The sequence below is a fragment of the Dreissena polymorpha genome, chromosome 7 (assembly GCF_020536995.1).
Source record: "Dreissena polymorpha isolate Duluth1 chromosome 7, UMN_Dpol_1.0, whole genome shotgun sequence".
Lineage (NCBI taxonomy): Eukaryota > Metazoa > Mollusca > Bivalvia > Myida > Dreissenidae > Dreissena > Dreissena polymorpha.
The window spans coordinates 109,364,050-109,380,810 of record NC_068361.1 but is presented as its reverse complement, the minus strand read 5'-3'; the positions used below and the strand labels follow the sequence as shown (position 1 = coordinate 109,380,810).

Here is a 16,761-nt window from a genome sequence, read left to right as displayed (position 1 = left end):
TTTAGTTATTATTCAACCAGTTAATTTCACACAAGTTGTGCTTGAGCACCTAGCTGTTCACAAACAGCTAATTAGGATGTGCATGATTTGATTGGTCCATATATAGCAGAATAGTGACAACAGTCAGATCAGAACTTGCAAAACGCTTATGAAAATTGCAAGCGCTGAAACATGATGAGACGATAAGGAATGGTGTCCACATTGATTGGAAAGTTAAGGTACAGTGGAGCAGCTTTGCTAAAACTGTCTTTGGAAGCGTACACTGAAATTCAATTGAAGATGCGGTCTATAACTTATTATTTGGAAGATTTTGTTTTTTTGAATTCGATAAAATGTTATGATCGCCAGGAAGCATTACTTTGACATTTAAACTTCTTTAGGCTTACAATTTTGGTTTAAATACAGCTTACTGACATATGTTACCTCTTAAATGATAGAAGCAGGGTCTAACTTAAGCGGATGCACGCTTTCGAATTGTGGGATATAATTTGTGAGAGCAACTAATTTTAAAGAGTTGGTAGCTTGTAGGGCAAGTCATTTATCATACATAGTGACTTTTCTTTTGCATCTTTCTTCTGCTATTACTTATAATCTCTGTGTTAATATCAATGTTTATTCATTATTTGTAAAAAAAATTTAGTTTTGCATTAAGCAAAAATCTGTGTTCTGTTTGGAAGTGTGTCCAACATGGCAGGCATTATGTAACAATCCAAATGTCAGAAGGCAAATATTTTAAGGATTAAGGAATGTAACACAACATTTTGATTTTCTTTTATGTTTAGCTCACCTGTCACGAAGTGACATGGTGAGATTATGTGACCGTGTGATGTCCTACGTCCGTTGTGTGTGTGTGTGTGTGTTCGTCCGTCAACAATTTTTTTGTGTAGACAGTAGAGGTTACAGTTTTCATCTAATCTTAATGAAATTTGGTCAGAATATTTATCTTGATGAAATCTGGGTTGGGAATGTATTTGGGTCATCTGGGGTCAAAAACTAGGTCACTAGGTTAAAAACTAGGTCACTAGGTCAAATAATAGAAAAAACTTGTGTAGACAATAGAGGTCGCAGTTTTCATCCAATCTTTATGAAATTTGGTCAGAATGTTTATCTTGATGAAATCTGGGTTGGGATTGTATTTGGGTCATCTGGGGTCAAAAACTAGGTCACTAGGTCAAATGATAGAAAAATCTTGTGTAGACAACAGGGGTGGCAGTTTTCATTCAATATTAATGAAATTTCGTAAGAATGTTTAATCTTGATGAAATCTAGGTTGGGATTGTATTTGGGTCGTCTGTGGTCAGAAACCAGGTCACTAGGTCAAATAATAGAAAAACCTTGTGTAGACAATAGAGGTCACAGTTTTCATCCAATCTTTTTGAAATTTGGTCAGAATGTTATGCTTGTCTTGATGAAATCTGGATTAGGATTGTATTTGGGTCATCTGGGGTCAAAAACTTGGTCACTAGGTCAAATAATAGAAAAACCTTGTTTAGACAATAGAGGTCACAGTTTTCATCCAATCTTTATAAAATTTGATCAAAATGTTTATCTTGATGAAATCTGGGTTGGGATTGTATTTGGATCACCTGGGGTCAAAAATTAGGTTAATAGGTCAGATATTAGAAAAACCTTGTGTAGACAATAGAGGTCACAGGTTTCATCCAATCTTTATGAAATTTGGTCAGAATGTTTATCTTGATAAAATCTGGGTTGGGAGTGTATTTGGGTCATCTTGGGTTAAAAACTAGGTCACTAGGTCAAATAAAAAAAAACATGTGTAAACAATAGAGGTCACAGTTTAAATCCAATCTTTATGAAATTTGGTCAGAATGCTGATCTTGATAAAATCTGGATTGGGATTGTATTTGGGTCATCTTGGGTCAGAAACTAGGTTACTAGGTCAAATCATAGAAAACCCTTGTGTAGACAATAGAGGTCACAGTTTTCATCAGATCTTAATTAAATATTGTCAGAATGTTTGTCTTGTTAAAATCTGTGTTGGGATTGAATTTGGGTCATCTTGGGTCAAAAACTAGGTCACTAGGTCAAATAAAAAAAAATAATTTGTAGACAGTAGAGGTCACCGTTTTCATTCAAACGTAATTAAATTTAACCAGAATGTAAATCTTGACGAAATCTGGGTTGGGATTGTATTTGGGTCATCTGTGGTCAAACACTAGGTCACCACAGGTGGAAGTAACGTACCCAGGATAGTATTTTTCATATATATATTTTTTAGGAGCCCAATATATTCAAATTAATATATAAATCATGTTTAATGAGAAAAAATTGACAAAGAGCCATGAAAAAAAATCCCCACCCTCTGATATTGGAATCATAACAAGGTCATTAACTAGACTTTATTATAGACCTGTCTTCGCGGGCCGCAAAAATGTCAAAAATAGCTTTAATCCAAAGCATCCCTTGATCCTACTATGGGCAATTGGACAACCTTTCAAAAAAAGTTAACTTCAAAAATATCTGTCCAGCCGTACACTCACAGTCGGTCGAAAACCGAGCAATATTTCGAGTCCGTTTGTCAACACGAATAAATCTTCTACAGACTTTCAAACAATATTTTTTAGTTTTTGCCCCTTAATCGATAGCTCCCGCCCTATTCCTTTGAAACAACGAAGCGTGTCAAATAATGCATGCATATGCAACCACACACCCCTAAAAACTTATTCCAATACAATCAGAATGATAAGTAATTTCCATTTATTCACATTTATTAAAACATCGTTGTTGTTGTTGATTGGATATTTATGTGCCTGGCTCTGTCAGTGTAATTCACTGCTAAGCCGGGTTCAAGAGCGATGGCTTCTTTCGTTTTCAAGTAAATCAAATTTAGAGTTAAAACAGTTGTTGCAAAGAAAATATAACATTTTGGAATTAGTTTTTAGGGGTAAGTGGTTGCATATGCATGCATTATTTGACACGCTTCGTTGTTTCAAAGGAATAGGACGCGAGCTATCGATGAAGGGGCAAAAACTCAAAAATATTGTTTGAAAGTCTGTAGAAGATTTATTCGGGTTGACAAACGGACTCGAAATATTGCTCGTTTTTTGACAGACTGTGAGTTAACGGCTGGACAGATATTTTTGAAGTTAACTTTTTTTGGAAGGTTGTCCAATTGCCCATAGGAGGATAAATGGATGCTTTAGATTAAAGCTACTTTTGACATTTTTGCGGCCAGCGAAGACAGGTCTATGATAAATTCTAGTTAATGACCTTGTTATGATTCCAATATCAGAGGGTGGGGATTTTTTTTTTCATGGCCATTTGTCATTTTTTTTCTCATTAAACATGATTTTATATATTTATTTGAATATATTGGGCTCCAAAAAAAAAAAAAAAAAAAAAAATACTATCCAGGGTACGTTACTTCCACCTGTGTAGGTCACTAGGTCGAATCATAGAAAAACCTTGTGTAGACAATAGAGGCCATAGTTTTCATCTGATCTTAATGAAGTATTTTCAGAATGTTTTTCTTGATAATATCTGATTTTGGATGGTATATGGGTCATATGGGGTCAAAAATTAGGTCACCGGGCCAATTCTAGTAAAACCTTGTGAAGATGAAAGAGGTCACAGTTTTCATCACGTCTTTATGACATTTTGTCAGAATGTATTAATTAATGAAATCTTTCTTGAGATTGTATATGGGTCTGATAGAATTTAAGTTGATGTAGCAAGGTTAGTCAGGTGAGCGATTCAGGGCCATAATGGCCCTCTTGTTTTAATATTTGGCCTATTGTTATGGTATTCTAAATCCAAAATCAAAGTTAAAGAAACATTTACTGAACAATTAAAGATTCTCAGACATTTCAAGTTGGCCAATCTTTTTTTTCACCCCATTTTGGAACCGTTTTTTTACTTAATTATCATATATAAACATAAATATTGATCAAGCTAGAATTATATGGTTTTTATTTATACATAAGTGCATTAATGGTATATATGTGTTTATGATACTAAATAATTATTAAGGTTAAATAATTGGACTAAAGAAAATATTTAAAAACAAACAAGTGTAGTTATCAATCCTTAACTAAAAAACACTTCTAGTTATAAGTCATTTTTGAATGATTGATAAAACATTTTGAAGGAAAAAATATCTTGTTGAAGATTATAAAAATATCTAAGTTTTGACGCAAAAAATTATTGTTCTTCAAACAAGTAAAGAAAATTATGAAAACAAAAGTGTGACACATGTTTCCAAGTCTAATGAACCAATTTTCTATGACGTCACTTCAATTGCTGACTGGTCAGAAATGGGATGTAATAAATTCTTGTTAACAGAAACAAACATTTAACAAAAAATGTAAATAAAACGTTAAAAAACTTTATTTAATTAACTTTTGCAACATTGAATAAGGTGTTTTTATCGACAATATGGGGTACATATAGGGTGTTTTTATTGACAGCGTTTACAGATGTTCAGAATATGGAATGTGTCTCGGGTTGGCAAAATTGCACAGTTCCCATGTTTAAATCAACAGGAAATGTCTTGTTTGTGAAGTGCTGTAGTATTTCTTGCAAACACAGCGTTTTTTCTCCATCCGCTGTGTTGTCATCAGTTGACATTGCTTCGTCTTCATCTAGTTGCTCAACATGAGACAGACCTACATTTTGTTTTGTTTTGTTCAGTGTTGTGCGCAGATGCTTCTAATGCAGATAATTATAATGGTGCATGGCATCACCCGGATCAACAATCGCATCACTCAATGATTGTTGAGGGTTTTATATGCTGGTCTTTGTGAACATTTTCTTTAGATTTGAGAGCTACAGTACAGAGGTGTATGCCTTGCAAGCCAATTTGCTAAGCTCAGAGTGGATTTTGCATTTATGCTGTAACCTGTAATAGATTATGCAATCCATAGGTTTTGAATATGTGTGGGAAACACAATCGGTTGTTAATAAACCATTGTTCTTGCATAATTATGCTCAACGATTAAAGGATATTTTTGTACAGCAGTGGGTAGAAAAGTTTAATAGTGCCCCTAAACTTAAAACATACCATGGATTTAAAAGTAACTTTGATTTTGAGGTATATTTAAAAATATTAACAATTCGTAAATTTCGAAATGCCTAATTGTATGTTTTCAAATTTCTTCCCATAAGCTCATGATTGAAAAGGGCCGCTATTTGGACAGGGACCAAAGGTTCTGTCCTTTTTGCAAAACTGATTTTGAAAATGAATTTCATTTTCTATTAATATGCACAACATACTTAGACCTCTGAGAATGGTATATACCAATTAAGTATTTTTCACCTGCTACTATAAATAAATTGAATATAATCATGAGCTCCTGGGAAGAAAAGGTGATCAGGGGTACTGCTATGTTCTTGTATTATGCTTTTGAAAGAAGAAATGAGTTACTAAATAGCAGCTAATTAATTATTTATAGCTGTACCATTACACTACGTCTAGCGCGATTTCTGCCCAGAACCACACTCCCACCATGATGGACAATTTTTCGTGGGCGTGGAACATCACCGCAATTGGAAGGTGTTTCCATCAAAATAGATTGCGTTGACAGTGGCTGAACACCGTGGTCGTTATCGGGAAATCGATCTCACGGTGGACCACCATGATCGTGGTGGTCCACCACGGCTTTAGTGGTTTGCGGCGAAATACAGATAAATGTGAATGAACATGTATATTTCGATATTGCAGACCGTATAATTATTGCAAAGTTCTAGAATGTTTTGTTACATTTTTATGTACATTTGTATACATTGTAACTTGATTGTTAACAATCGTCATTATTTTCTATTGTTTACCCTCGTTCCAGAATCATTTGACATGTCGTACATCGAGCGTGATGTACTTTATGTTTTGTTTCTACAGTTTCTAAGTGAAGATTTACTAGTTGTTTATTTTAAGAATTGTTTGTTTTTGTTAAAACTTTGGGAATGCTTTCTTGTTTGTGCAAGTATAGCTTGCCAATAATTACATATCAACATGTAACGTGTAATTTGATTTTGACTATTTTAGTGACTCCCATGTAGAGTTGATTATTACTTTATTTATTATAAAAGATATGTTAATTGGTTATAAGTTCCTGTGAATGTCAAATTACAGTTTCTTTATTTACCAATTAACCTTATTATATCAAAATATATCACCGTCTTTATAATCGAGTAAATGAGAGTGTGAATATTTGTTTTGATTGTAATAAAAAATACCGACAGAAGTGAGAAGATGCGTTCAAATACCATCTGTTCTGTTATGTGTAAATAAATGTAAACAACAAATTCTCCATTTTATTTGATATAGTAAATTCATGTAGACACCAAATTCTCCATTTTATATTGATATAGTAAATGGATGTAGACATCCCATTGTCCATCATTATTTCGTAAGAAAACCTGCGTTTTATTCGTATTGTTATACAGCACATGTACAATAAATAGAAATACATAAAAAATTATACATGTATAACAAAATCATATTTATAACATAATCAGTATTTAAAGGCATGACCGTGGTGGTCCACCACGATCGCGGTGGCACACCACAATCGTGGTGGCCCACTGTAAGATCAATTTCCCGATTACGCCGCGACTGACACCGCAATTCGCCACAGCAAAATCACTGTGTTCAACGGTGTATCGTGGTGATATAGTTATTGTTCACTCTGGGCTGAATCACAGTGATGCGATGTGGATGGCAGAAATTGCGCTAGAGGTAGTGTATATATGTATGTTTGCTTATACTTTGTATACTTCGAAATTTTGTTGCTATATGATGTTATTTGTACTTGCAAGGGCCGGAGGCCATATAGCAATAAACATTGAAACTTGAATCCTGGCTACTTTTGTTTGTAAATCCATGAGCTCTAAAATATAGTCGTTTTGTAGAAGAAAAAAATGAAATTCCTTTGCTCAGTCTTATCAGTTCAATGTAGGATGCTATTGTTAATTAATTGTTTTTTCTTAACTCATATTAACTTGAAAATCTGTTTATCTGAGATGAAGATGAGTATTCAATTTGATTTAGAAAAGCACAGATTAAACTTAATGGGGTGAGTTGACAGGTTTAACTCAGGAGTGGACACTTTTATCTTAAATTAAATGCTATTTAAGGTTCGTAATGTTTCCAAGTTTATAAGCAGTTCTGAACAGAACATTTTGTGAAACTGTATGTGCAACTGTGATTAATCAATACACGTTAAGGTTTATCATAAATCAGAAGCGTGCTTGATATCTGAGTATCATGTTTCACCCTATTTTCAGAAAATGGTTTGTCTGTGTGCTATCAGCGAAACCTTAAGCCAGCTAATATATACATGGTCTTTGTGTAACTCGACTGTGGACTTTGTACTTCAGTGTTCATTTAAATAAGGTTGTGAGTGTAAACAACTTGTAAAAATAATTTTTTGCAAGATTTAAGTTAAGTAGAGGGTTTAACATAGTTAGTTACTGACAACTGTGTGTTTCTTCATAAATATACATTTTATTTGCAGGGAAGGGATTATAGCACATACGTAGCTTGTCAATAAAATTTCATTTTACAACTTCTACTTAAAAATGGCAACTTCTGTAGGTTCAGTTCATAACAGTTCAGATTTAGTGAAGGACTATGTTTGTGGAGCCTGTGAATGTAAAAATATTCAAGAGATTGCTGATTATTTTTGTGAAATTTGTAGGAAGTTTTTCTGTGGAAAATGCATTTATCAACATGATCAGTTATATGTGAATCATTCCAAATATGGAAGAGAAGAAACAAATAAATGGCCTCTCACAAAGCAAATAGAGGATTTGCTTCTTAAATGTAATGTCCACAAGGAGAAGAAACTGAAAATGTTTTGCCAGGACCACAGTCAACTGTGTTGCACTGATTGTGCTTTTCTGAATCACAGGTAAGTTGGAAACAGTCATGCAATAAATGGGGAAAACCAATCTCAGACAGTACAAACACAAATGGTCCATTTAAATTCTTACACAATCGCATCAATATCATAAGTTTTAATTTGCATGTATCTACCATTGCTGCATAAATGGGTCACTCATGTTTTTCCTTTTTTGCATTAGTGGGTATTTCAAGCTCAATATGGGATTTGGATTGTATGTTATTGAGGTTATAGAAAGTTGGCTGCGCTCTCTGGAATCAATCAAATATTTTATGTTATTTTTGTCTGCTACACATCACAGTTGTTTTATGCATTGATCAGTTAATTTCAAAAATGTTTAATAGGTCATTGTTGCAATGTTTGAAGACATAATTTATAGACATCTAGATTACACAATGGGGCATGAATTGTTAGTTAAGCATAATCATAAATCAATTAGACTTTTTTATTGATAGCCTGCCAGATGTTATTGTTCCCTTTTCTTACATTTATTGTCAAAATCTTATTTATAAAACCTTCCTTCTTTGTTCTGACATAATTTTTTAATTTCATTGCAGAACACATTTTAATTTAGACAGAAAATGTTTGTCAAGACAACGCCGATTTTGGAAATTATAAATTGTACACCATTTAAAAATTAAATGATGCTTGTGGTAATTATGACTCATGTTGCTCTTTTTCAGACAGTGCATCAATGTGGCTCTGATTTCTGATTCTGTCAAAAACATTTCAGTGGATATGCAACAGTTGTCAAACAATCTTCATACTATTCTTGATGACATCAATATGTCACAAAAAACAAAAGAGGCCATGATTCAGTCTTTGGAGGTATCATGGAGTGAAAAACTGCAAGAAATCCGAGAGCATAGAAAGAAATTAAATACTGCTTTGGATGAACTAGAAAACGCAACGTTGAAAGAACTGGATGACATTAGGACCACATTGCAAACTGCTCTCAAGAAAGATGTTGACAACTGCAACAGACTGAAGGATGAGCTAAAACAACTCAGTGAAGCTGTAAATGCCCTTTGTGATAAGAGTAAAAAAGATATTGAATTCATAGCTAGCAGAAAATGTCTGGACAAAATAAACGAGTCTGAGTCATATCTGAAAGAGAACCATAGGAAGTTGCAGAGTTCAATTATATTCACGACTAACACAGACATTGAAAAGTACCTATCTCAACAGGCAAGTCTGGGGAAGATTGTAGACAGTATGCAGTCTCTCACACTCAACAGGAATCCAGACCAGACCTTGACTGTGAAGAGCAAATCTGAGTTTATTGTTAGAATGTCAAGTGACAAAAGTCAGACTTGCAGTATCAGAGGCATTTGCTGCCTGCCAAGTGGCCAGGTCATTGTCACAGATTACGATAATAAAAAAGTGAAGCTGTTAAACCAGAATTACAATATTTCCAGTTACTGTGATGTGCACAGTGGTCCAGAGGGCATTTGCCAAATCACACCCAGTGAGGTGGCTGTGACTGTTTATAAAGATGTCCAGTTTATCTCTGTGAGCAATGGACAGCTGGTGAGTGGGAGGAAGTTCCAGTTACTGCATGAAGTTATAGGTATAGCAAACCATCATGGAGCATTGTATGTCACCTCTAGAATTGCCCTGTACCACTACACTCTTAATGGATCACTTGTGAAAAAGCTTTATGAGGATGCAAGTGGTTCAAATACAGGTACATGTTTGTTTGTGTTGTAATACGAATAAAAGATTATCTTAATAGTTTAACACTAATGAACACTTTTGAAATTTGTTTTGAGAACAAAAATAAGAAAAGAGCAATAATGTGAATGCATATACAATTATCCTGATTAACTGATTTATGAGATACCTATAGATATTCTGACTGAAATACTGGTGTATTTATTGTATATATATGAAATACAGATAACCAGAGTAGAATCTGTATCTAAAAGTGTAAAATCGTTTGCTTATCAAAAATATAGTGAGAAAAAAGACTTTTTAATGATGATAGAGTTTAGATTTGATTTCAACATACATTGGGCTTTAAGCTCTTGAGTACACACATTACTACAAAGTAATAGACACAGATGGTCAATGATGTAAAGAAAGTCTTTATACAAAATTTGTATACGATCTGAACCACGATGAAAGTCTTAATGCAAAAAAATTGTATTTGATGATATAAATGTACAGAATCACATCATAATGATACAATGACATCTGATAGCATGAAAACAATTCTAATTACCTTATAACAATGAAAAGCAACATAACAACTCACAAATGCAACAAATGATTTATAAATTCTGAACATAAACATAAGACTATAATGGAACTATGCGAATATGAACATGCTATATTTATGTTAAGTTTTTGAACCCTTAAAATTGAGATAAGTAAGATAATCTTTGCCTGTATAAAATTACAGTTTTTCTCCCATGAATATTATTCTCCATTTTAATTATTTCCTGGTAATTTTTTATCAACAAAAAAAAATTCAAGAAAAAAATACGCATCACTTAATGGTTTTTCAAAAAAGCAAAAAGCTATATGATTAATAAGAATTGATATTTGTTGTAAAGTGAAAATAATCAGGGGTGTTAAATTAAAGTTGCACTGTAGGATTAGTGATTGAAAATTCTAACTCACCTATACAAGACAATCAACATTACAAACACTTGTAATGGTAAGAAAATTAAAATTACATTTTAAGTCGTTTGCTTTCAAGTACATACATTCATAATGTTTTTCATGAATTTAATTTTAATATAATGATAATCTTTAAATTGTCAATTACATTGTACAGAAAGAAATGCAAGCTGACAGACAAAGAAAGTCAGACAACGTCTTGGACAAAATAACCAATTTGCATTATTCTTTTTACTTTACAATGGACAGGAATTATACATGTGTCAACATCAATTGTTTTCATGGCCGTTGTGTTGTAATGGTTTGTATCACACTTAATGATTTTGTAGAATTATAGTCCCCTTACCTTGTGGGCTTGTTACCGGTAATAACAATTTCACTATTAACGTGTACTGCGCAATGCAACCCATAGGAGAACATCATTCATGTTATATTTCCTATATATAACATGTTACATGTTTTTCAGTTTGGAGATGTGCAGTGAGCCCTTCTGGGCACAGGATCTATGTCACCAATAAGCCGCAGCACAAGCTCATCACTCTGGCTACAGATGGCACCCTGATATCTACCTTCACAGACCCTGAACTACAAAACCCATGGGGTGTCCATGTAACACCATCAGGACAAGTGCTAGTATGTGAATTATGCGCATGTACAGTGATACAGGTGGATCTAGAGGGGAAAAAGAAACTGGCAACTCGGGTATCAAACAAAGATGGAGTTGTCAACCCATTGTCTGTCTGCTACAACTCCAACACTCACCAGATCATTGTTGGACTAATTTATAATAATAATATCATTGTTATGGAATTGCAATAGGTCTTCAATAGGAAAAAATTGATATTAATACGGTGTTATATGTTATTTTCATGTTAACTTTGATTGGCTCATTTAGCCATAGACATTTTTATCTAGTTTGAGAGAAAATTAGGGTATTTATACATTCTATCTTTTGTTAAATAATTTTTATTTTATTTAAATGTGTTGTTCTAATGCTCTTAAGATAGAATCATTTGAATGCCACTATCTGCATGTATAATGTTGATGCTTATAAGTTCTTTAGTCTGGCTTCATTTAATACATAGTTTGTCAGTAAACAACTGTTTAAAGTGAAAAATGTTTGTGTCATTTATGCTGGCATATAGCCATACTAAACAAATGGCAGGGGGTATTAAAATGGGCAGTGCATCCTCTTTCCAGAAAATTTGTAGTATTGAAAACTTTATATATATTGTGCTGTTTCCAACGAAGTACATATATTCGAGCATCTGCTGAGCATATATTCCATGAGGTATGAACCTTATTTTAAAGGGGCCTTTTCACAGATTTTGGCATTTTTTTAACTTATTCATTAAATGCTATATATTGATAAATGTAAACATTGGATCATAAAAGCTCCAGTAAAAAATCAAGAAAAAAATTAAAAAAGGGAAAAGAACATTGCCCGGAGCAGGTTTCGAACCAGTGACCCCTGGAGTCCTGCCAGAGTCCTGAAGTAAAAACGCTTTAGCCTACTGAGCTATTCCGCCGAGTACACATGCTGAACGTATTTTATACCTTATATAAGCAATCTTCGTAGTTTCACAAAATTTAACGACAAAAACAGAACTCTCCAAATTATTCAATCGTTTCGCGTTGCAACGCTTTATAATTTTTAGGTTTTAAAATCGTCAAAAGATGCATATAATGGCTATATTAGAGCATGGTTAATGTTCAGTAATACTGTTTCCTCACAAATATCATAACTAAAACGAAATCTTACGGATCTGAAACAACTTTTTTCAATTTTGTCAATTTATCAAAGCGTGAAAAGATCCCTTTAAAGAAATTGGATGCTGAGAGAGTAAGTTGTTGCAAGCAGAATGACGTTGAATTGTAAATGCTTGATGTTGGACAAATTAGGTTAATGTTTGTCGCTCTACTCAACGCAAGCTGGAATATGATGTACTATGAAGACGCAAAAATCTGGACCAAATTTAGTTATTATTCAACCAGTTCATTTCGCACAAGATGTGTGTAAGCACCTTTACACAAACAGCTCATTTAAATGTCCATCATTTGATGGGTCCATAGCAGAATGCAAACAACAGTTACATCAGAACTTGCAAGCGCTTGTGAAAATTTCAAGAGATGAATAAACATGATATGAAAAGCGTTGCATTAACATTGATTTTGAAGGGAAGATACAGTAGTGTTGCTGCGCTAAAACTGCCTTGGAAAAGCCTGCCTGAGATGTACTTCATAAATTATGTTTTGGAAAAGTATTTTATTTTTTTTCTTGTTTAAATGCTTTTATTCATTCCATAATATATATACATACATAATTTACAAAGTAATGCACATTCATATATTAATCTACCATATGTAATGTGTTTTCACCATATCATTAAATTCATTATACAGTTTGAATTAATATCATCATTCAACCTTTTTTACTTCATCGACTTGACTTAAATATTCATTATGTACATCACAATAATAAGTGCGTCTTGAACAACAAAGGGTTTTGATTAACCACAACAATTTTACTATGGTTACAAGTTCAAACAAGATAAAAACCAATTATGTATCATTTTACAAAACAATCAATTTCAATTTATGATCAATATGCACACAACATAGTCAGATTTGATCAAGTAAAACAAAACTTTGCACATTTCATATATAATGAAAATTAAGGACAAATCCCAATTATGTATCATTTGCTAGTGTTAATCAATAACAAAGTTTGGATTTACAATCAGAGTGCAGTTTTAAAATATTATTAATTTACATTTATGATCAATATGCACACAGCATAGTAAGATTTGATCAAGTAAACAAACTTGCACATTTCATAAATTATATAATGAGAGTTAAGGACAAAACCCAATTATGTATCATTTGCTAGTGTTGTTAAATAACAAAGTTTTGGTTTACAATAAGAGTGCAGTTTACAAACACAATCAATTTAAATATATGATCAATACGCAAACAACATAGTAAAATTTGATCAAGTAAACAAACTTTGCACATTTCATATATATTGGGAGTTATAGACAGTTATTTTTGTTAATCATGTAATTACGAATTACATATTCCTCTTATAACTGTCCAAAAATATTCTTTACTCGATTCATTTGTTGTGGTTGCATAAATATTTAAAGCTAATCTTAGGCTAGCTTTTAATCCCTGAAAATGTGGAATAACTTCTTTCCTATTGCATTCAAAAATGTACTTTTTAACTTCCATGAGCAGAATAAAGCAGTTGTCATTTTCATTTGTATCTCCAAGAAGGAACTTTTTGCAGTTTATTACTATTTGTATACAGTAGACTCTGCCAATACCGGACTCTCTGAATACAGGAAATCTCCCGATTCCGAATGGTCAGGCCAGTCCCGTATTTTCTCCTTTTATTTCTTTGTTAAAAAATGTTGAATAAACCGAACTCTCTCAAAACTGGAAACCAAACGGATATCTCCATGAATTTGGTCTTTTTCAACATAAAATACATTGTGTATACCGGACAGTCTAAACTCTCAAGATGCCCGAGGCGTGAAAATTACAATACCTAGTCAGCACAGCGCGTGCGGTGTCACACATTTTGCTCGCGCAATTATCGATAATTGGATTAAACATACCATAAAGGTGTCAAGTCGTTACCGCGCTATGGAAGTCCGATTAAGTAATGTAAAACAAACTGTGAACGTATATAATAGACGTGCGGTAACACCAAAAAGTGATTGAATCGATCGTTTTATTAAGCTTATGATAAACAATTTAATTAAAAAAATGATGCATGCCGTTTCTTGTGATCTTCTTGGGTATTTTAAAAGATCTTATAGCCATGTTTTAAACGCTTAAATGGTTGTTTGTTTGTTTGTCAGATAAAACTGTGAGAAATATTACTGTTAAATATTCATCCATCTGTCTGCAAATTCATTCATTGCCGCTTCTTAATTTCAAGCGCATCTTGAGCATTATTAATCTCAAATCTACAAGTCTTCTCAAATCTAAAATGTCGAAGCCTCCAGCTAAACGCAGACGCGTAGAGCTTACGTTAGAGGATAAGATTAAACTGATCACGGAATCAAAACACATTTTTTGAAGAATGCTATAAACATAATCATTACACGAGTACAGTTATCACATGGTACATGTAAATGTATATGGTTTGTTTTATTCTTATGTGATTTTGTACACAATGAATCCAATTTATATTTCGGCAATATGCATACACTTGGTAAACGGGAACTCTCTGAAAACTGGACAATCACGCCGGTCCCCAGACCGTCTGGTTTACAGAGAGACTACTGTATTTGTATTTTTTAAGCTATCGGATATATCTTTCATAAGTATTTTTACTGTGTCACATTCCCAGAATAAATGAGTAATTGATTCTTCTGACATTTTGCAAAAAGTGCATATATTACTATCTGACAAGTCCATTTTAAAAGGAGTGAGTTTGTTACCAATATTCTGTGGATAATCCTAGTTTGCAACCATTGAATACATGTATTATTAGTTTTTTTAAACACTTGTCCATGGACTCTTTTCCATTGTATGGAATCTTCTGCAAAGTAGTCATTCCACTTTGTTTGGCATGTGGGGATTTCAGAGTTTGATTTTAACATGTTGTATAGTAATTTATTACATGAATTCAAAATAAAAGGTTTTATATAGGTCAACACAATAGGATATGAATGTAACTTTATACTCTTCTAATTTTACATTTTGAACTGAGGCCATCTATGTGGAAAGAACTCTCTTCATACCTTCATAATGTAAAAAATTTACTGGTTTATTCAATTTAAATTCTAGCTCTTGCAGTGACAAAATCTGCCCTCAGTCTTTAATAATATCTTTAACATACTGAATGCCATTATCATACCAATACTTTCAAAAAATGTATTTATTGTTGATTAATAGAATGTTATTAAAAACAAAGGCAAATCTAACAGTTTATCAACAGAGTCGATATTAATACTCTTAACAAAGTCAGAATATATGGTAAAAACATCTATCCAAAAAGTGTTGGTCATTTTTTTTACAGCTGAAGTGGCGTATAAACTGCCTGTATTGCATAGTATATTTAAGTCAAATATTTTTCTAGCTAAGGATATAAATTTGTTTTGGCCTTGAATAGCTTTTCTTATCCATGATAATTTAAAACTTTTCATAAATGCATTTATGTCCACCATTTTGAGTCCCCCTTTATCGAAATCTTTTGTTACGACTTTTGCTTTGATTTTTGAAGGCCCTTGCCACACAAATTTGAATAGTTTATCATTTAAAACCTTACAAATAGCCTCTCCGGGTTGTGGCAAAGAAACAAACAAGTGAACAAACAATGGAATGGTTTTGAAAAAATAATGATTTGGAATTTGTTACAATTTGTTGGAATCATGTCTCTGAAATTTAAATATGATGCATCAGGGCAACAGAGAAGATTTCATGTCTATTTGTTTTCACTACAAGCTTTTTGAAACAAATAGTTTTTTTCCCTTAAAACTATTTGTAATCAGTTTTTTACCATTTGATAAAAGCTCAATATTTCTTGATAAGATGAGCTCTTAATTTTGGAGCATTGATAATTCTCATCAATTCTTAATTCAATTAATAGTCATGATAAATTCATATTGTCAATGATTGTAACTATTTATAAATGTCTATTGACAAATCATGGATGTAAATTAGTTAGTTTGTTTTAAAGGCGCATTTCCGAACCTTCTCCATCAACGACAAGCCTGTATACATTATTTTTAGACGCTTTTATTTGTTTTTCAGACATGTAATTGCCATGGTGATATGAGCCGAATATTTCAAAAGCTATTAAATCTGAGAGTGTACTCTCCACAACATCTTTCCTGGACGTTACCGGTCGCCACAGTACAATTTGTAAAATATTGGATGAACACAAAATGAATGAAAGTTTCATAAACATTCCGCATTTAGCTGCCAAAACTTTCCAGAAGTTTTTTCGACGAAAGTAAATTTTTATAAAGACATGGGCCAAAAAAACAGTGTATATATAAACTTACAACAAATATAACGGCGGCACTTAAGGTCACAATGTAGTGTACTCATTAAAATTGAAAGCGGTACAACTGGAAACGGTAAAACTAAAATGATGAACAATAAATTGCAATTTGTTATTCCATTTTCATGATCGTTAACTGTATGATTGATTTTTTATTAGCTCATCTATTTTTTGAAAAAAAATTATGAGCTATTGTCATCACCTTGGCGTCGGCATCGGCGTCTGCGTCGGCGTCTGCGTCAGCGTCAGCGTCGGCGT

General features: G+C 33.0%; 2 protein-coding genes across 2 annotated transcripts in view; both read left to right on the top strand.

Moving 5' to 3' along the window:
- LOC127838264 (coiled-coil domain-containing protein 18-like) overlaps positions 1-16,761 on the top strand; it is a 94,463-nt gene that overhangs the window by 53,440 nt on the left and 24,262 nt on the right. The window lies entirely within an intron of this gene.
- On the top strand, positions 7,065-11,789 carry LOC127838265 (uncharacterized). The gene is made up of 3 exons (XM_052365892.1): positions 7,065-7,868; positions 8,543-9,546; positions 10,951-11,789. Exons 1-3 carry the CDS (start codon positions 7,537-7,539, stop codon positions 11,301-11,303), a joined length of 1,689 nt encoding a protein of 562 aa, XP_052221852.1. The 5' UTR covers positions 7,065-7,536; the 3' UTR covers positions 11,304-11,789.

Coding starts and splice junctions, on each gene's coding strand:
- LOC127838265 (XM_052365892.1), top strand. CDS start 7,537: ATGGCAACTTCTGTAGGTTCAGTTCATAACAGTTCAGATTTAGTGAAG. Junction 7,869..8,542: donor TGTGCTTTTCTGAATCACAG/GTAAGTTGGAAA, acceptor GCTCTTTTTCAG/ACAGTGCATCAATGTGGCTC. Junction 9,547..10,950: donor TGCAAGTGGTTCAAATACAG/GTACATGTTTGT, acceptor CATGTTTTTCAG/TTTGGAGATGTGCAGTGAGC.